Source organism: Talpa occidentalis, unplaced genomic scaffold, assembly GCF_014898055.3.
Source record: "Talpa occidentalis isolate TD23 unplaced genomic scaffold, MPIMG_talOcc4v2.1 talOcc4.7, whole genome shotgun sequence".
Lineage (NCBI taxonomy): Eukaryota > Metazoa > Chordata > Mammalia > Eulipotyphla > Talpidae > Talpa > Talpa occidentalis.
Window position 1 is genome coordinate 132,768,226 of NW_023605083.1, and position 20,099 is coordinate 132,788,324.

General features: G+C 60.2%; 1 protein-coding gene across 1 annotated transcript in view; it reads left to right on the forward strand.

Moving 5' to 3' along the window:
* Nucleotides 1-3,357: 3,357 nt before the first annotated feature.
* MYO15B (myosin XVB) overlaps nucleotides 3,358-20,099 on the forward strand; it is a 31,248-nt gene continuing 14,506 nt past the window's right edge. The window contains exons 1-24 of the mRNA XM_054688624.1: nucleotides 3,358-4,311; nucleotides 4,453-4,593; nucleotides 5,112-5,710; nucleotides 6,237-6,300; nucleotides 6,512-6,621; nucleotides 6,778-6,852; nucleotides 7,158-7,269; nucleotides 7,473-7,576; nucleotides 7,736-7,799; nucleotides 7,928-8,041; nucleotides 8,171-8,332; nucleotides 8,743-8,856; nucleotides 8,956-9,014; nucleotides 9,088-9,223; nucleotides 10,199-10,294; nucleotides 10,507-10,638; nucleotides 12,276-12,401; nucleotides 16,203-16,280; nucleotides 16,432-16,547; nucleotides 16,629-16,674; nucleotides 16,791-16,915; nucleotides 17,353-17,470; nucleotides 17,704-17,867; nucleotides 19,942-20,035. Of these exons, the coding sequence (XP_054544599.1) occupies nucleotides 3,358-4,311; nucleotides 4,453-4,593; nucleotides 5,112-5,710; nucleotides 6,237-6,300; nucleotides 6,512-6,621; nucleotides 6,778-6,852; nucleotides 7,158-7,269; nucleotides 7,473-7,576; nucleotides 7,736-7,799; nucleotides 7,928-8,041; nucleotides 8,171-8,332; nucleotides 8,743-8,856; nucleotides 8,956-9,014; nucleotides 9,088-9,223; nucleotides 10,199-10,294; nucleotides 10,507-10,638; nucleotides 12,276-12,401; nucleotides 16,203-16,280; nucleotides 16,432-16,547; nucleotides 16,629-16,674; nucleotides 16,791-16,915; nucleotides 17,353-17,470; nucleotides 17,704-17,867; nucleotides 19,942-20,035 (3,903 nt within the window). The remainder of the gene's footprint in view (nucleotides 4,312-4,452; nucleotides 4,594-5,111; nucleotides 5,711-6,236; nucleotides 6,301-6,511; nucleotides 6,622-6,777; nucleotides 6,853-7,157; nucleotides 7,270-7,472; nucleotides 7,577-7,735; nucleotides 7,800-7,927; nucleotides 8,042-8,170; nucleotides 8,333-8,742; nucleotides 8,857-8,955; nucleotides 9,015-9,087; nucleotides 9,224-10,198; nucleotides 10,295-10,506; nucleotides 10,639-12,275; nucleotides 12,402-16,202; nucleotides 16,281-16,431; nucleotides 16,548-16,628; nucleotides 16,675-16,790; nucleotides 16,916-17,352; nucleotides 17,471-17,703; nucleotides 17,868-19,941; nucleotides 20,036-20,099) is intronic.

Consider the following 20,099-nt stretch of genomic DNA (forward strand, 5'->3'; position numbering starts at 1 on the left):
TTTATAGAAGAAAGAAGGAAGTTTAGAAAGACAATAAGGGATTAAAGTTTGTAGTTCTAGAAAGACGGGATAAGATTTTTTAGCATTCTTGTAGTGGTTCCTGGTGGTCGTTATCTTTTGATAAGCTTCTGTCTTTTCAGGGAACTTCGCTGTACTTCCCCTGCCTCAGGGTGTTTTGCTGTTCTCCCCCTGCGCGCTGGTTGCCCAGCCGGACCTAGGGACCATGGCAAAAGCCATTCCTAAAGGTCACTGCAGGGGGAGGTGCAGCAGGTATGTCTTCAGGGGGTTTTACCGTTCTCCCCCTGCACGCTAGTTGCCCAGCCGGACCTAGGGACGGTTAGCCCTAAAGGTCACTGCAGGGGGAGGTGCAGCATTATCGTGTGCTGGCAGCTGACATGCTCAGGTCTAAGGGCGCGTCCTCACACGTCGGGAGTGAAAGCCAGTGGTTATTTTTTAAAGATTTATTTTTATTATGTATAAGTTCATAGTGCTGAGACCTAACTTCTGCGCCACCAGGGAAGCCTCAGTGATGGTCATTGATAGGTGTGCACAGGTGGACGCTGCCACATGCTCTAGACAGTAGGTCAGGGAAGTGGGGCTGGCACAGGGACAGGAGTCGGGGTGCTGGCAACAGCAGTCGGGGGAGGTAATGACGTAGCAGGTGAAATGGACATAGTGAGAGAGGGTTGATGAGGATCTGCTGCTGCCCGGAGGAGTAAGCGGGAGGGGTCACAGCTGATTCCAAGGGCCCGGGCAGCTGGACAGTGGTCTGGAGACATAGATCTAGGGTCTTCTGCATCCAGAGTTGTGGGTGTACAGTTAGACTTGGGAATCAGGCAGCTCCACCCCGAACACAGGCCTTGCCTGTGACTGGCTGTGGGGCCTGGGGCAGATGCCTCACTGCTGTGCCCAGTTACTGTCTATAAAATGGAGCACAGTAAGAGCACTTACCCCAGAGCTAGGTAAGGATTAAGCAAGAGTGTAAAATTGCCGGGCTGCTACTAAACACCCATCCATGACAGTTACAGTGGACGCTGATGGCTGGTGAGGCCGGAGAGGACGTGGTAGAGGGAGGGAGGGAGCTGGCACAGACCTGAGGTGCTCACAACACTTGTGAGAAAAACAGTCCAAGGAGTGATGAAGAGAGGAGGCCAAGAGTACTGGGTTTGGGGGCAGGGCCTCCCATCCAGTATCAAGTTTACCGGGGAGATTGTTGGAGGTCACACGGCTGGGCTTTGGGCTGGTTCCAAAACCCTGCAGTGGACGCTGGGGAATAGAATAGCAGGCGCTCGGGCAGCAGATACTCCCGGGGGCTTGGGCCTGGTCCTCAATTCCTCATTTCCTGGCTCTCTGTCCTTCAGCCACTTAGCCTCTCTGATTTGTTGCCCCATCTGTGAAGTGGGACCATATCTCCTCCCTAGGGTTTGGGAACGTTTATGTGAAGTGATGGTGGGCTGGGTTTGCAGGCCCGGCAGATGAACAGCTTTTGTGCCTGCCCGGCTGGGAGAAACACAAGCCCGGCATGGATCAACAGGAAGGAGAAAAGGGCACCAGAGAAGGCAGGAGATTGGAGAGGGGCAGAGGGGCAGAGGGCCCTCTGTCCTCCCCCGGAGCTGGCAGGACATTGTAACTGGGCAGATCTGTGCAAGCTCCTCTAGCAGCTGTTGTTGCTGTCACACCCCTTCTCCAACCGGGCCTTGGGAGCCAGGCAGCTTGGGTGGGCATCCCAGCTCTGACACTCACGAGCTATGTGCCTCAGTCATATCACCCGTAAAATGGGAATCCTCATGCCACCCACCTCTTAGAGTGCTTTCAAGGTTTACACGAATTCATAGAAAAGTGCTTAGAACATGGGCCTCCCTGGTGGCGCAGGGGTTAAAGTCAGCACTATGAAGCTATCTCCATCCACTGCAGCATGAGTTCAATCCCCGGCCAGGGAAGCTGACCCACATGGTGCAGCAGACCTCTCCTGTCTCCCCGCTGCTCCCTCAGCAGTGTATTTCAGTGGATCTGCCTGTTATGCTCCCCACTCTGTCTCTGGTGAATCCTCTGGCCTATACCCAAGTTCTTCTACTTAAAAATAAATAAAATCTTTTTAAAAAAAAATGCAGGAGAGCACACCTCTAGAAATATGACCCAATAAATCTCCAGAAGCTGAACAAACACATCACCCACATCCGGGGGCTTCCTGATGACTCTGCTCATCTCTGCCAAGGCCCCAGCCCCACCCCAGAGATCAGTTTCATTTTGTCTTGAGTGTAGGCAGTTGGTGACGCTTCACGCCTGGCATCTTTGCTCACCACGATGTTGGTGAGATTACTGATATAGTTGCTGGGGGCTGGAGATGACAGGGCATGAGATGATTCACTGTGTGATCCAGAAGCCACCCTGTGGACAGTGTTGCCTTTGCCCTGGTCAGTTCTAGGCTCTCACAGTGAAAGCTAGTGGCTTTGAGTGACATGCAAATTGATGTGACCCCGGAGTTTGCGGTCTTTGGGGACAGCTGCTTCCTTCCCTGGAAGGCTGGGTTGCGCTGAGACCACAAAGGCAAGTCACTTTCAGGCCTCGCGGCATAATGTGGCCCTGTAGTGAGTGTGCAGCTGCCCACCCCACGCAGGCCCGAGGCTGGCTCCAGGTGTGCAGAGGGGGTGTAAGGCAGGTGCGGCGGGCCGGGGACCACCAAGGGAAGAGCCACCATCTCCGCTCTGGTTCTGGGTGATGCCACTGGAGAGCAGAGGCCAGAGTGAACAATAAGCAGGGACACAGGATCCTTCGGGGCAGGTCACAGTCTGACTGGATAGCTCCCTCTTGGGTGTCCCTGAGCCTGCCTCCCAGCAGCTGCCATGCACCAGGGTCCTTCAAGTGGGCTCGGGAGCCCAAGCCTTCAACTCTGCTTTGGTTTAACTGCGCATAACCGTCCATGTAACAGAGCAGAGGGCCTGTTTCCTGGTGGGTATAAGGAGAAGGGCAGATAACCCCATCTCCCCCAGGATGAGGACAGCCGAGGCATTGAAACTGCCCCCCAGCAGGAGATGGGGGCAGAGTGTGGGTCCCTTGGTTTGGCAGGGTGTCAGTGTGGCCTGACTGGGAGTGGCTCCAGAGTGGCAGGGTTGCCCTGTCCACGGCCTTTGTCCACAGTGGCAGCGTCTCCTCTTTCCTGGGCAGCCTCTGCTCCATTGTTGGCTGAAGGGGTCAGGACCTGCTGCCACCTGCATTATTGATGTTCCAGCAGAGGGTGTGAGCCCTGGGGTGCAGACTGGGCCCGTAGCCCCGCCGGAGCAGAACTGGTATAGTCTGTGGCTGGCAGCTAGATCCCTGGGAAACGGTGCCCAGAAGCCCCTCTTCTCTGGGCCGGCCATGGGCCGGAGCAAGGGCAAAGTGCCCCGGCATCCAGGGGAATCCAGGAGGCCTGTCTCGCGGGAACAGGAATCAGGGTCAGGCAGCACAGAAGGGGCAGTCCGCAGAGGAAACCGACAAGGCTGCGGGAAAACCAGCAAAGCGAGAGGGGTCTTGGAGTCTGCCACCTCGGGGGACCAGGGAACCCCTGAGGGGAGCAGGAAGCCCAGCCTGGAGGAGAATGGCAGCAGGAGACGGCCAGGGACTGGGTCTCCAGGGGCCCAGGAGAGAAGCGGCAACCGTGGGCGCCGGCCCAGGGAGAGTCTGCGGTCTGGGGACAGCCATGGGGGTCGCCTGAAAGAGGAGAGCCTCCCCAGAGGACCAGCGGGAGAGCGCCACCGCCGCAGGAGAGGAAAAGGGAGGGGACCCTCTGCCAGGAGGAGCCAGAGCCGCGAAGCAGCCCGAGGAGGCCTGGATGGGGACACCTCGGGTGCAGACGCAGGAAGCTCCTGCCCGGATAGCGAAGCCCGTGAGGTCCAGGACAGCGGCAGCCGGGGCGGCGGGTCCCCGGAGCTTCGAGCCGAGTGGGAGCAGACAGACACCCCAACCCGACGGGAGTCGGCGCAGGAGCCTGGCGAGCGCCCCCAGCGCAGAGAGGGGCCCTCCGGGGCGGCGCCCCAGGGGGTGAGCGAGGATCCGGGGACAGACTCAGCCGCGAGCGCGGATTGGGGAGGGGGCGCGCGGGGCCCCCAGGCCGCCCCCGGAGCGGCGAGCCCGGTCACTGAGGCCGCGGGGGCCGAGCCGGGCGGGGAGGCCACGGCCCCCCGCGCCCCCGAGGGCAGCCGCTCGCGCGCGCCCCGCAGCCCGCGGGCTTCTCGGGACGCGAGTGGCGGCGGGGCGCGGCCAGAGGCCGAGCCGCGGGGCGCCGAGCCTGCGGGAGCCGAGGCCTCGCCCTCCGGGGATCGGCGCCGCCGGGCCGGCGAGGGGCCGGGGCGGGGGCGCGGGGCGGCGGGCGCGAGCGCCGCGGAGGCCGCAGGGCAGGGCCGGCCCCCAGGCCCCGCGCCGCTGGCCGCCCTCGCGGCGCTGCGCCGGCTCCGCGCCGGGCCCGCTCCTCAGGTGGCCGCGCCCCGCAGCGCGCGACTCCGGGACCGGCTGCGGCGAGCAGCGCGGGCCGTGGGGCTCCTGCGCTGGTGGCGACGGCGGCCGGCGCGGCTGGCGCGCGAGAGCCGGGGGGCGCAGCCGCCCGCGGGCCAGGGGGCGGGACCGGAGGCGGGGCCACGGGCGGGCGCGGGGGCGGGGCCTCTGGCGGGCGAGGAGTCGGGGGCGGGGCCTCGGGCAGGCGTGGAGGCGGGGGTGGGGCTGGAGCCGGAGGCGGGGCCTCTGGCTGGCGAAAGGCGTGGGGCGGGGCCTCGGGCAGGCGCGGAGGCGGGGGCGGGGCCTCTGGAGGGCGAGGAGCCTGGGGCGGGGCCTCTGGAGGGCGAGGAGCCGGGGGCGGGGCCTCTGGCGGGCGAGGAGCCAGGGGCGGGGTCTCTGGAGGGCGAGGAGCCGGGGCGGGGCCTCGGGCAGGCACGGAGCCGGAGGCGGGGGCGGGGCCACGGGCAGGCGCGGCGGCGGGGGCGGGGCCTCGGGCAGGGGCGGGGGCGTGGCCCGGGGCCGGCGAGGGGCGGGGCGGCGGGCCGGGGCTGTGGCGCCGTCTACGGCTGCGTCTGGCGGGCTTGGCGGCGTGGCGGGCCCGGCAGGGGGCTCCCCCTGGCGGCAGCCCGCGCCCCCCTCAGGCGGCAGCGAGCCCAGCCCCCGACGGCCCTTCCGAGGGCGAGGACCAGACCCCGGATCCCAAGTTCGCGGTGGTGCTCCCCAGGATCCTCCCGGCGGGGCGGGCGTCGAGCGGCGGCAGCTCCGAGGGGGCGTCCGCGCGCGTTCCCGCCGGGGAGGGGCGCGCGGGGCGCTGTGCGGGTCTTTCCGCGGACGGCGGGGGGCGGGGGGCCCGCGAAGAAGGGGTGGCTGGGCCCCGCCGCCGCGCCCTCCCCGCGCCGGCTGCCCCCGACGAGCCCCCGGGCGGCGAGGGCGGCCCTGGCGGGGAGGCGGGGCCCGAGGCCCTGGGCGCCCCGGCTCCCGAGCACTGGGCGCGGGGCGCGGCCCCCCGCGAGGACCCGGGCCCTGGCGCCGACGCGCTGCTGCCCCGCCTCGCCCTGGAGACGCGCTCGCGAGGGGAGAGGGGCCCGGGGCCCGGCCGGCCCTCGCTGGCGCGGTGGGAGCCGGAGGACGAGGCCGAGGCGGCGCTGGAGAGGCGTCTGGAGCTGAGCGTCGGGCCGGGCGCGGGGGGCGGGAGCCCCGGGGACGGCCTGGAAGACGCTGAGGACCTGGCCAGGCTGCGGTGAGCGCGCCCGGGCCGGTCACACCCCCAGGTCAACCCACCCCGCCGCCATTTTAAAGCAATTCAGTCCTTGCGAGGGATTTTGCCTCATGCAAGGCCGCGGCGGGAAGCGGCAGGAGACCCGCTGCCCCTGCCTGGGTCTTCCTTCTGGGAGTGACAGTTTACCCCTGGGCCAGCGACCTGGCTGTGCTTGGGGCTCCCCACGCGGGAGGGGGACCTTACCTAACTGCAGGGCCCCTGTGTCACGGCGGGCTCGAGAGGGCGCATGTCGTGCGCAGGGAGTCCTGGCTGCCGCCGGTGGCAGCCCTCACCCACCCTGCTTCTGTCCCGCCAGCCCCCACCCCCTGTCCCCCGGCCCCTGACCCCCTGTCCCCCGGCCCCTGACTCCCTGTCCCCACAGCCCCTGACCCCCTGTCCCCCCGGCCCCTGACCCCCTGTCCCCACGGCCCCTGAACCCTGTCCCCCCGGCCCCTGGCCCCCTGTCCCCACCCCCCCTGACTCCCTGTCCTCCCGTCTATCCCCACAGGCTGGTGTGTGACAGCTCGGTGCTGCTGTGTCTTAAGAAGAGGTTTCATCTGGGCCGAATCTATGTATGGGGCCCCGGGAGGGGATGGCCGGCTGGGATCCCTTTCGCTGGGGGAGAGGGCCCTCAGCACCCCTGGAGCCACTGCTCCTGCTTCTGGGCTGGGTGCTGAAGCCGCCCTAGGGACCTCCCTGCAGCGTGGGGCGGGGAGTTGGGCGGGGCTTTTTGTTCCCCTGCTCCCTCCATGTTCTGATGAGAGCCACTGCTTTCTCCCCCAGACCTTTGGGGGCCCTCTCCTGCTCACTCTGAACCCCCGCCGGTCTTTGCCTCTCTTCTCACCTGAGGTCCTGGCCAGCTATCACCCCAGGAAGGCCCCCAACACCATCCCGTAGGTGACTTTGCCCCACCCACCCTCTGCTCACTGCCCTGGCTCCTAGGCCGCAGCGTGTCCCACTGACTGAGGTCCCAGGGCCTGTGGGCGCACCCTGCCTACACCCAGGAGGGCCCAGACGCCCTCTGGGCAACTTTCCTATCTCCCCTGCAGACACATCTTTGCCACTGTGGCCTCAGCCTACAGGCTGGCTCAGAGCACTGGGCAGGGCACGTGCATCCTCCTTGGGTGAGTGTGGCTGCCCTGCTGGGCTGGACCCACAGGTCACATGAGGGCTGGGAGGGAGGATGTGAGGTCCATACTGGAACTCTGGGTCACTGCACCATTGGGTGGCCGCTCACCACCTCACTGCTGTACCCCTTAAGGGTAGCCCCTCTTGGCGCTGTTTTCTATCTGGTCCCCATGCCCTGGGTTTGTCTTCCTGCATTTCCGGGGGGTGTCTTCTAGGGTGCGCATCACTTCCTGATGGGCAAATCCCCACTTCCTGGGCTCAGTGGGTTCGACCCAAATGCCCCTTGTTGGACACCTGTCAGCCCCTCCCTCTGTAGTGGGCACAGCGGCTCAGGGAAGACAGAAGCTGCTAAAAAGATCGTGCAGTTCCTAGGCAGCCTGGAGCAGGAGCAGACAGGGGACAGAGGATGCCAGGTGCGGGACAGCCGCCGTTTCCCAGGGGCCCGGAGGTGCCATCTATTCCTATGGGTCAAGAGAAGGGTGGTCTTCAGGCCTCAGATTTGTCTTGGGATAGCCCCAGGCACTGACCCCCCTCCATGGACCAATAACCAGGCAGAATGGCCCTGGTGGGCACCATGATGCCGCCAGGGGTTTTTCACTGCTCTTCCCCCATGCAGCTGGATGACACGTTGTCCCTGCTGGGCAGCTTTGGCCATGCCCAAACCGTCCTCAACGCCAATGCCAGCCGCTTCGGCCAGGTCTTACACCTCTGCCTGCAGCAGTGAGTATGAGGGTCCAGGCGGGCACAGGGGTATCCATGATCAGTTCGCCATATGGAAACCTAAGGCTGCTGCCCTTGGGCCCATGGTGGTCTCCTTCTGAGCTGGAGCCCTGGGGTGCATACACCTCGGGCACCCCGACCCAGTCTCTTGTCCCACAGCGGGGTTATCGTGGGAGCGTCTGTGTCACATTATCTGCTTGAGACCTCGAGGGTGGTGTTTCAGGTAAGGCCTGCCCTGCTCCCAGAGTGGGAAGGAGGGGAGCCCCCAGGCCTTCCTTCCCCAGGTACTGTCCTTGCTCCCCTGGGGTACAGGGCCAGGCCAGCGCTCCCCCTAAACCAGTGTTCCCCCAGGCCCAGGCTGAGCGGAGCTTCCATGTATTTTATGAGCTGCTGGCAGGGCTGGACCCCGTGGACCGGGAGTGCCTTTCCCTGCAGGGGCCAGAGACTTACCACTACCTCAACCAGGTAGCCACAGGGCCACTCGTGCTGGGCCCACCCAGGGAGGGCCTCAGGCAGGGGTCTGAGGAGGAGTCCGGGGGAAGGGGAGCTCAGGAGTGGCCAGGCCCTGCCCGCTCCCCACACTGGTCTCTGCAGGGCGGGGCCTGCAGGCTGCTGGGCACAGAGGACGCCCAGGGCTTCCCAGGGCTGGTGAGGGCCCTCCGGGCGCTGGGCTTGTGCCCTGAGGACTTGAGCGCCATCTGGGCTGTGCTGGCCGCCATCCTGCAGCTGGGGAACATCTGCTTCTCCTCTTCAGAGGTGGGCTCCCCTGTGGGCAGGGCCGGCAGGGCTGTGGGGTGGGTGGGAGCTTGTCTTTATAACCAAACGCCGGTGGGCAGGAGACCACAGAGCCCTGGCTATGCGGAGGGCCTCGGGGCAGCCCTGGAAAGCCGGCAGAAGCCGCTGTATGGAGGAGCCCTGGTGTCCGCAGCTCTGCCAAGGCGCGTTCCTCGGAGCTGCCCCTGAGAAGGGCGTTCAGCACTGTCCGAGTTGTTCGTGTGTCCAGCTCTGTGCACACTGCTCTTTCTAACTCACTTCTCAGGACACTAGCACGAGGGTTGCTGCTGAGTCGGGACGCAGGGCCTGCCCACTCCTCCCCTTCACTAGGCACCTCACGGGGCAAAGCGGACCCTGCTCCTTAGGCAGTGCTGTCCCCCCCCCCAATCCAGCGGGATTCCCAGGAAGTGGCCGCTGTGTCCAGCTGGGCTGAGATCCACGTGGCAGCACGGCTCCTCCGGGTGCCGCCCGAGCGCCTGGAGGGGGCTGTCACCAAGCGGGTCATGGTGAGCCCTGGGGTCCTGGGGAACTGGAAGGCGGCCCCCCTGCCTGCACCCCATAGGCTTGGTCAGTGCACGTACCTCCTGTGCTCCTCTGCTTTCCAGGAGACGCCCTATGGCCCGGTCTCGAGATCACTGCCTGTGGAAAGTGCCATTGACGCCAGGTGCCCTGGGGGTGGGGGCCAGCCACCATGGGCCTGGCGCTCTGTGCCCGCAGCTCACACACCCTGCCCACAGGGACGCCCTGGCCGAGGCCCTGTATGCAAGGCTCTTCGCCTGGCTTCTGAGGAGGACCAACGCACAGCTGGCTCCGCCGGGGGAGGGCGGCTCTGACACTGTCACTGTCACCGTCGTGGATGTCTATGGCTTTGAGGTCCCCCCGATGGGCCCGGGACAGGGTGGATAGCTGGGGACCCCAGCAGCTCCAGCTTTCTGGTGGACAGTGTTCAGGAGCCGCCTGCCGCCTAGTCGTGGGCTCATGTAGGCTGAGCTGGCCTTGGGCTGGGAGGAAGGGCACAGGCCTTGTCTTTGAGGTTTAGAGTCTAGGCGACATGGTCTCTAGAGAGTTCTGTCACTCTTGGCCTTGCAGACTTTGGGAGCCTTGAGGGCAGAGGTGCTAGGATAGGAAGTCTTGCTGGAGGCACCAACAGGAGAGGGAAGAGGGGACATTACCCAGATCACCCTGCGTTTTCATAAACTTTTTCTAGAAGATCCTGCATCCTCAGGGCAAGGAGGAAGGGCCACCCTCAGTCACTGTTCACTGGCCCTGCTCTGACCTGCTCTCCAGTGTGCCCTGGTGGGGTGTGTGTGTGTGTGTGTGTTAGAGTGTGTCATAACCTTCTGTATGAAGCTGCATGAATTGGAGGCTTTGCTGAACCCATTAGTGAAGTGCTATGTGGCACAAAGGAAGAAGTCTGTAATCCCTAGGGGAGGAATGCTGGAAGGCTTCTTGGAGGTGGCAGCCTGGAGCCCTGTTTGTGAGGATGTGGGATTCTGGTAGCCAGCAAGCTAGATTGTAGGAAAAAGTGCCTTCTGCACCATAGGTTGGCTATGACCAGAGGCTCCCAAAAGCTCACAGTCGTGCTGGGCAGAAGGTGTGGGCTGTTGTGGGAAGTCCTGATTCTGGTGAAGCAGGGCTGAAGTGGCCTGCATGCTGTGCCAGGGCCTTTGAACTTGACCCTGTGCGCTGCAGCCTCAGCCCTGGGCCACCACCTCTCCTGGAGTGCTGGGGAGGATGCAGGCAACCCCTGTGGGAGCGGTGAGGGCACCAGGCTGTGCACTAGCCCCCCACCTCTTCCCTGTGCCCCCACCTCCTGTGGTGCCCACCTCCCTGCCCGTGTACCCCCAGGCGCTGCGGGTGAACGGCCTGGAGCAGCTGTGCAACAACCTCGCCAGCGAACGCCTGCAGCTCTTCTGCAACCAGACACTGCTGGCCCAGGAGGAGGTACTGGGAACCGGTGTGAGCACCTCAGGGTGCCAGCTCTTAACCTGGGCACTGCCCCGAGAGCTCAGGCCCCAAGTCCCCTTGCTCTGGGCTATTTCTGTCCTTCAGAGCCTCAATCTACTTATGTATAAAATTGAGCACCACCCGGCCCTTGCTCCCATGAGGTCCCCATGAATGCGGTGGGCTCTGCAGACAACCCAGTGCCCTTCTAGGAGGAGTGTCGGCGAGAGTCGCTGCCCTGGGTGTCCATCCCCCAGCCTCCGTGGGGGTCTTGCCTGGACCTCCTGGTGGACCAGCCCCACAGCCTCCTGAGTATCCTGGATGCCCAGACCTGGCTGTCACAGGTGAGGGCAGGGACAGGTGTAGAGGCCCTGGGGGCCAGACCAGAGCTGGCAGAGCCTCTCAGGGGAGCAACATGGATATGGGGTCAGGGACCCCAGCCCCTCAGCACAGCTGGGAAAGGCAAGTGGGATCAAATCTTGCCTCTGGGTAATAGCATGAGGCTCTCTGAGACCCCCTCAAGTCCTCGCTGCAAAAGGAGGACAACTGGACTGGGCAGGGGTGCTGGGGACAGGGCAGGGCAGGGCTTATGCAGGGCTTTCTTGGGTCCTGGGGCCAAGGTCTTGCTGGCCTCCGACCAGTAGGGAGCAGCCTCAGGACATGGTGTGTCCATTCCACAAATACTGTTGACTGCCTTCCATCCTTCTCTATGTAAACAACTCCCCATTATCTTCAGCCCCTCCCCTACTTTCCATCTCACATCACTTGTGTCTGCTGCAATCAATGTGCATTCATCGTCACTGACGCTCCCTGCACAAACTGAGCTCCCTCAGGGCTGGTACCCTGTGAGAAGGGCTTTTGTTAAGAGCTCACTAAGGGCGAGGAATGAATGCTTGAAGGAATGAATGAATATGTGTGCCAGGAACTGTGCTAGAGATAAAAGAGGGAGCGAAAAGGACCCAGTCCCCCCCTTTGATGAGGCAAGAGAGAGATGTGAATCACACACATGGCCAAAAAGAAGGTTGCACCTGCCCATCTCTGGGGGCGGTATGTGGTGCCACCAGAACTTGTTCGGGGCTTGGGCCTCTGGAATTTCACTCGCGACCCCAGGAATAAGATGATCCCCTATTTTCCTAATGAGAAATTGAAAATGAAAGATGAAAAATAATAGTAAAATGGCCCAACAGGATTATGATGGTTCATTAATAAATTTATTACCTGACAAATATATAATAAGTATGAATGCATGGTACATGTAATATGTATACCGGTGTGTCATGTTAACCTGTAACGTTCATACATACTTGAAACCCCTCCCCAGACAATCGCATGTTAACTCTGAAAGGATTGAAGTTTATTATTAAAACGCCACGGGCATCTGACCCCTCAGGGCCACTTTGGAATCACCCAGCTTGGTTTTGGGGGCTCAGTGGCATCACTCAGGGCTCTGTTCTTTGAAGCAGCACTCTGAGTCTGAACTGGGTGTTGACCTGGGCTGCTGCTACCCCAAACCATCAGTTTCTGTTTTTATAACCCGAAGGCAGCTTTCCCTCTGTGGAGCTGTTCCAGTTTCTCAGCTGCTGGTGCTAACCTCTCGCCGGGTGACTTGTCAAAGTAGCTTGAAGGCCTTGCTTAGAAGCGCCTGGCCCTGCGAGACCACCCTCTCCTCCACGTGGCTGAATCTGTCATTTCTCTTCAGCGACTGTGTGAGGTGTCACAAGCCTCCGTCTCGTGCTGACTGGTGGTTTCTGTGTGTGAGCCTCTGGTGTCCTCGAGTTGCATTTGGTTGTTGAAATCATCTCTGGGAAGAGAACACACCCCTTTTAAGGACTCGAATGTGGGGTGACAATTCCTGGCTGAGGAGGAAGACTGGGGAGCAAAGCGAGAGCTCGTCTGGTGTCTGGTACCTGGGGGCGCAAGGAGGGGCAAGTCCAGGCAGCGGGCCTGCGCGAAGGCCTTAGCCACTCATTCCTCTTCTCAGGCCACGGACCACACCTTCCTCCAGAAGTGCCACTATCACCATGGCGACCACCCGTGCTACACCAAGCCCCACCTACCCCTTCCCATCTTCTCTGTGAGACATTACGCGGGGACCGTCACCTACCAGGTATTTGGCCCCACGGAGAGACTCCAGGGTGTATCAGAGCAGGCAGTGTGACCCTGGTATCATCTCCCAAGCTGAATCACCTGACGGGGAGGAGATGGAGGGCAGGGGAGGTCCTCCAGGGCTTGGCCATCTGTCCCTACCTGGATCTTCAGCCCCACCCGGTACTGAGTATGATTTACTGAGCTCTGGTTGAGAATTATGGGGTGGGGTGATTGAGGCCTGGGATGCTCCGGATTGAGAAGGGCAGAGCATCGAGTGGGACCTGGCTCTGCTCCTGCAGGCCGTCTCCTTCTGAGCCTCCATTTTCTCATCTGTAAGATGGGAGCGGAAATCTCTTGCACAGCACTGGGTGAGGATTAAGTTGGACAACTTAAGAGAAGCTGGGGCCGGGCAGCTACCACTTGGGGTGCCCCTGCAGGGCTCTCATTTCCCTTTCTGAGTCTCACAGCAACTGCATGCCTGCTCAGAAGAGGAGGCACCAAAAGGAGAGGGCGGGGCCAAAAGGCTAGGACAGTCTAGACTGGTGGGGCAAGTCAGAGGTTTCCCGGAGGTGGTGACAAGCTCTGTTTGTAGAGAAATAATACAAACTTCCCAGGAGTTACCCAAACCAGAAACACGAGGAGATTAAACAAAGAAAACGGTGAGACTGTATTGAAGGTCACAAAAGAAAATGTAAAAGTGGAAAACAAGTCCCATTTCTGTTGGGGAGACCTAAGATTGTTGATTGCTTATCAGATAAGAAAAATACTACAATTCAAGTCAAAAACAAATGAGGTTTTCTCTGAGAAGAGAGGAATGGGTTTCAACAATTTATCCTGAAGCGCGGTCTGGAAAAGAAATGTTTGAGGATAACCTATAAGATATTGCCTGGCAAAAGATGATGGAGGTGTTTTTTCTAGTAACTGTGTGTGCGTCATTGATAAACTGATGCATCAATGGAACAAAGTCGAAAGTCCAATAACAGACCCGAGTGCATATGTAGAAACTAGATACTTAACAAAGTGGCCTTTAAAAGAAGAAAAAAAATAGGGCCTCCCTGGTGGTGCAAGGGGTTGGGATGCAGCCTATGAAGCTGTCCGCAGGCTCCACAGCACGAGTTCAATCCCCGGGCAGCCAGGGAGTGGCCCACATGGCGCAGCAGACCTCTCCTGGCTCGCCTGCTGCTCCCCTCAGCAGTGTACTTTTGTCAATCTGCCTGTTCTGTTCCCCACTCTGTCTCTGGTGAATCCTCTCGCTCCCCGCACCTCTGACCCGTACCCCAGCTCTTGTATGCATAAATAAATAAATTTTTAAAAATACACCTAAAAGAAGTCATAAAATATACCTAAAATTTATTATTTTGACCGTTTTAAGTATATACTTCAGTGACTTTATCTACATCATGGGCAGTGTTATACGGCCATCATCACTATACAGTTCCAGAATTTTCCATCATCCTAGACAGAAACTCTACCCATTAAATGTTTTCTGTCTCTGTAAATTTGCCTGATCTAGGCATCTTGAAGTGGCATCATAATACACACACCCCATTCTGTGTCTGTCTCAGCTTATTGCCACATGCCTGCGGCGCTCACTTGGCTTGGGTGGGTTTCCCTAGACATTTCCCCTTTTAAGTCAGTGTTATGACTAGACTGATCTTGGGGTTCTTATCCTGATTGCAAGATGCCCTTCAGCAATAACCAGCAAACTTTGAAAAAAATAGAGATTGTTTACTTGCAAAATACAGAGATTTCTTTTTTTTTTTTTTTTAAAGATTTATTTTTTTTTTTTTATTTATACAAGCACTAGGTACAGTCAGAAGCGCGGGAGGGTGAGAGAATTCACCAGAGCCAGAGCGGGGAGCAGAGCAGGCAGAAGGACCAAAGTACACTGCTGAGGGGAGCAGTGGGCGGCAGGAGAGGTCTGCGCACCATGTGGGACCCTCCTCCGGTGGCCGGGGAGCAGCTGGGGAGCAGCCGGGGAGCGAACCGGCGCTGCAGAGGCTGTGGGCCGCCTCGCAACCCAGCGCTCAACCGCTGCGCCACCGGGGAGGCCCGAGATTTCTTTTTTTTAAAGATGTATTTATTTATTTATACAAGCACTGGGTACAGTCAGAAGCGCGGGAGGGTGAGAGAATTCACCAGAGCCAGAGCGGGGAGCAGAGCAGGCAGAAGGACCGAAGGACACTGCTGAGGGGAGCAGCGGGCGGCAGGAGAGGTCTGCGCGCCATGTGGGACCCTCCTCCGGTGGCCGGGTAGCAGCTGGGGATCGAACTGGTGCTGCAGAGGCTGCGGGCAGCTTCGCAACCCAGCGCTCAACCACTGCACCACCGGGGAGGCCCAAAATATAGAGATTTCTTACTGGAAATTTTGCAACACGCCTGGGCCACACTGGTCGAGGGGAGAGGGGGAGAGTGTGGGCTTGGGACTGCAGGGAGGGGATCTCAGGTTTCCTGGGCTCACTGTCGGGGAATGTAAAACATAAGAGGGGCACAGGAAGCTTGGGAACAAAGACCATAAAAAAAGAAATGAAGGAGCAGCAGGACATGTCAGCCCACTGGTCCACTCTGTGTACAACACAGAGCCACGGTGGTGGGGTGGGGGCGGCCAGGCTCTCATCCAGTCCTGTGACGCCTTGTGATTACTCGAGCTGGCCCTCTTTGAGGTGATACCCGGACGTCAAAGCTTAAGTCAGGGACTTGCATCAGAAAAGGAAAACCAGTTGTCATGGTTTGCACTGCCTATGCACAGTCCTTTGTGTCTGACCTGTTTCCCTTCACTTGTTTCCAAGCTTCAACAGTCTGTAGCACGTAACCATTTGTAGCAACCATTTGCTCATTCCTTTTTATGGCTGAGTAATATTCCATGATGGGGCCTGACACCACTTTTGTAAACACTTGAGTTGTTTGCACCTTTGGTTCTCTCTCTTTTTAAAAAATATTTATTTATTTATGCATACAAGAGCTGGGGTGTAGGCCAGAGGCATGGGGGGTGAGAGGATTCACCAGAGACAGAGTGGGGAGCAGAACAGGCAGATCTGCTGAAATACACTGCTGAGGGGAGCAGCGGGGAGACGAGAGGTCTGCTGCGCCATGTGGGTCACTCCCTGGCCGGGGATCGAACTCTGGCCGCAGTGGCTACGGATAGCTTGACACTAGCCCCTGCGCCACCAGGGAGCCCCCTCTTCTGATTTTTTAAGTCGTGGTCATCCTCGTGGCTGGATGCCTAGAGTGACAGCTCACTGCAGTTTTGATTATTTGTGTCTCCACTAAGAGCCGACGACCCTGAGTGTGTTTGTGGTGGGCCTTGGCGCTTGTGTGTCTTGTCGGAGAAATGTCTTCCTGAGATGTAGGAATTCTTCACATAACCTGGATTTTAATCACTGAGCAATAAATAATTATCCTCTCCCCTTCTGTGGGATTTTCTTTTTTTGCCCTCTCTAACAGTGTCCAGGTATCCAGAAGTCTTGTATGTCCAGGAAGTCCAGTTTCTCTATTTTCCCTTGTGCGTGTGATGTGCCTGGCGTCATCATTGCCAGTCAAGGAATCATTGCCCATGCCAAGCTTTCTCTAGGTTTGCTCCTGAGAGGTGCGGTGTTTTAGGTGTCAGATTTAGGTCTTTGATCCGTTCATTTGAGTTAGCCTTCATATTTGGGGAGATAAGAGCCCAACTTCATCCTTTCTCATGTGGATTTCCAGTGCCATTTGTTGAAGAGGCAAAGGCAGCCTTTTGACTCAGAGGGGAGAGGCTGGATTCTTCAAAAGGACCAGCCCCTAGACCCAGCTGACTCCCCACTCCCCGCACCCTTTAATGTCTCTTGCAGGCTCACAAGTTTTTAAACAGAAACCGGGATCATCTGGACCCAGCTGTGGTGGAGATGCTTGCCCAGAGCCAGCTGCAGGTGCCTGCCAGCCCTCCCAGGCCCCACCCCCCACGCTCGGTCCCCCCGTTCTGCCCTTCCCGGGTGGGTGCACCTGCTGGGGGCTGGCGCCTCGGGTTGGCTCACCCCAGCTCACGGCAGTATGGAGCAGGCGGTGCCTCCCGCCCTGTAGCTGGTGGGCAGCCTGTTCCAGGAGGCAGAACCCCAGCCGGGGGGCCGGCGAGGCAAACCCACACTGGCGTCTGGCTTCCAGCAGTCCCTAGGGGACCTCATAGCCCAGCTGGGCAGGTGAGAACAGTGTCCCCCATGCCCCAGGTCTTGGATGGGGGGCTGGTCTGTGCCCAGGTGACCCCCCCTTCCACCCATCAGGAGCCACGTCCATTTTATCCAGTGCCTCAACCCCAACCCTGGAAAGGTGAGCTCCCCACACTTGGCCCCAGAGCCCTCCTACCCGGCCCTGCCCTGCCCTGCCCCAGACCCCACAGTCTTAGGCCCTGAGTCCAGCCCCCCCGGTCTGTCCCATCGCTGCAGCTTCCAGGCCTCTTTGATGTGGCCCACGTGGCAGAGCAGCTGCGCCAGGCCGGTGTCCTGGAGATGATCTGCACCCGCAGTGCCAACTTCCCCGTGCGCATGCCCTTCCAGGCCTTCCTGGCCAGGTAGGGCCTCAGGATGGTGCAGCTGAGTGTCAAGGTGCCTCAGGGCTAGGGCTGACCAGGAAGGCCCCTGGGGTGACTGGCAGACCCTCTTTCCCAGGAGCATGGGCCTGGCACCCACTCCTACCTCCCTCCTTTCCTTTCCTTCCTCCTCCCCGCACTGCCCCTCCCCTCCTCCCCTCCCTCCCCTCCCTCCCCTCCCTGCCCCCTCCTCCTCTCCTCTCTTCCCCCCTCCTGCTTGCCCTCCCTCCCTCTCCTCTCACTGCTCATGAGCCCTCCGCCCTCCACGCCTCCTGCATCCCGCGCCACCCCTCCATTCAGAAGCTTTCCAGACATTGTCCGAATGACTTAGAGACTGAACAGAGACCCCCCAGGGGCTTGGGGTGTCCAACAGGCGGAGGTGCATCCTTGTGCCCACCTTGCTGTCTGTCCTGGGGCAGGTTCCGGACGCTGGGGACAGAGGGGCAGGGAGACTCCTCTGACCGGGAGAGGTGTGGTGCCATCCTGAGTCAGGTGCTGGGGCCCGAGTCACCCCTCTGTCACCTCGGCGTCACCCAGGTAGGTAGGTGTGCGTGGCAGGGGGCGGGGGTGGAGAGAGAGAGGAGCATTTTGGGGAACACAGGGACAAACTCAGGACTTGGTGGTCCCTCTGTTGGGCGGAGATGGAACAGTGCTCAGCGGCGGGTGTCCTGGGGTCCCAGGAGGATGCATTGGCTGGCAGGGAGGAAGCCGAGGCCTGAGGGGAAGAGCAGGGTGGGCCCAGTGGCCTCAGCCGCAGCCTCTGCCCCCAGGTCCTGCTGCAGGTGTCAGGCTGGCAGCAGCTGGAGCAGCGGTGGGCCCAGCGGCGCTCCCAGGCCCTGCTCATCCTGCACCGAGGCCTCCGCACCTGCCTCTCCCGACAGCGCCTCCGCCTCCTGCCTCGGATGCAGGCGCGAGTGCGTGGGCTCCAGGCCAGGTCTGCGGGGGGTGGGGTGAGACTGTGGGCCTCCTCCAGGCGGCGGGACAGGGGCAGGGAGATGTAGCCAACTGTGCTTGGACACCCCCAGTCACGAGAAGCTCATTACTGCTGAGACCACACAGCCCACTGCAGGCTCAGTTCCTTGCGCATCCTCTTTGATAGTCTGTCCTCCACTGTGTAGCAAGAACGATCTTTTATTTATTTATTTTTTTAATGTTTTTAAAGATTTATTTATTTCTGCATATAAGAACTGGGTGCAGGGGGTGGTAGAACTGGGGTAGGGCCTCCCCTGGTGGTGCAGCCGTTGAGCGCTGGGCTGCAAAGCTGCTCGTAGCCTCTGCAGCACCAGTTCGATCCCCGGCTGCAGGACGAGGGGTCCCACATGGTGCGACAGACCCCTCCTGCCACGCCCGCTGCTCCCCTCAGCACTATATTTCGTCAGTCTGTCTGTTCTGCTCCCCACTCTGGCTCTGGTGAATTCTCTCATCCTCCCGCGCTTCTGACTGTACCCAGTGCTTGCATAAATAAATAAATAAATCTTAAAAAAAATAACTGGGGTACAGGTCAGAGGTGTGGATTCACCAGAAACAGAGTGGGGAGCAGAACAGGCAGATCCCCTGAAATCCACTGCTGAGGGGAGCAGCGGGGAGACAGGAGAGGTCTGCTGTGCCATGTGGGTCAGCTTCCTGGTCGGGGATCGAACTCGTGCTGCAGAGGCTGCAGATAGCTTCGTAGTGCTGTGCTTAGGCCCCTTGCACCACCAGGGAGGCCCTCCAGGCTCTTTGCACCTCTTGGCCCCTCCCCCTCCTCAGCTCCCTTCCAGTCGCTGTCACAGTGTATTCGGCCCCCTCATTCGACAGCTCTTGGCTCATCTCCAGCTGCCCTGGGTCACTGGGGTGAGGGCAGAAATGGGGTCCCCCAGGCTAGCTGGGTAGTCAGATGCAGACAATCAGTCGGCCTGCAGTCACCCCAAGCATGATGTTAAAAGTGCTGAGAACAAAATGAAGGCGGTGCAGTGGCCACCTGGGAGGCCGCCGGGGAGTGACCGTCCGTCACTGCTGTCTCCGAATGTTTTCATCACCAGAAGAAACTCGGTGGCCCTCAGCGGTACGGTCACCCCCGGATGACGTGGGTGCACTCTGGGAAAGCCTTCCCAGGGGATCGGTGGTGTGAGCTTTGTGCGGCGCAGCTCAGACCTGGCTGTCTGGCTAGTGCACGCCCGGGCCGCCGGGAGCCTGCGGGGCCGCTGTCGCATGGGGCCCGCTGCTGAGGTGTCCTCCAGCAGGACTGTGGCTCCTGCCCTCTCTTTCCCTGGTCGCCTCCAGCCTACTTCCTGTCTTCATACATTTGCCTATTCTGGTTTTTTTAAAGATTTATTTTACTTTTTTATGCATCCAAGAACTGGGGTGTAGGTCAGAGGTGCAGGGGGTGAGAGGACTCACCAGAGACAGAGTGGGGAGCAGAACAGGTGTATCTACTGAAACATACTGCTGAGGGGGAGCACCAGGGAGACAGGAGAGGTCTGCTGCGCCGTGTGGGTAGCTCCCTGGCTGGGGACTGGACTTAGGCGGCAGTGGCCGTGGATAGCTTCGTAGTGCTGAGGCTTTAACCCCTGCACCTCCGGGGGGGGGCTCCAAATCCTGACATTTTATTTGAACATTGTCCCTTCTGGGATCTCCTGTGAGATTTCCAGTGATGGCATTTTGTCATTTTTATGTCCCGCTGCTTCTATGTTCATTCCTTGATCCAACAGCGGGGCAGGCGCGCCCATCAGCCTCACTTTACAAGTGATGAGACTAAACCAGAGAGGTGAGGTCACTTCTCTGACACCACGACTCAGATAAGCGACCCAGGTGAGCAGCAGGGGATACCAGATACGTGAACACTGGGGGAAAGGGGGCGTCTGCAGGTCCTCAGTGCAGGGTCTGTGCTCCTGGCCCCGTGGGCTAAACAGCCTGCGGTCCCTGTTCTTCCAGAGTGGCCTTCTGGGGCCCAGGGGCAGCTCTTACATGTCTTAGCTGGGAGGATCTGGTGCCATTGCAGACCCTCACGCCCACTTCCCCACCTCCAGGAAGCGGTACCTGCGGCGGCGGGCGGCCCTGGGGCAGCTGAACACCGTCCTGCTGGTGGCTCGGCCCCTGCTCCGGAGGCGCCAGGAACTGCAGGTGCAGACCTGGGTGGGGCTCCGCACTGGGCACCCCACGGAGAAGCCAGGCCGGTGGGCCGCCC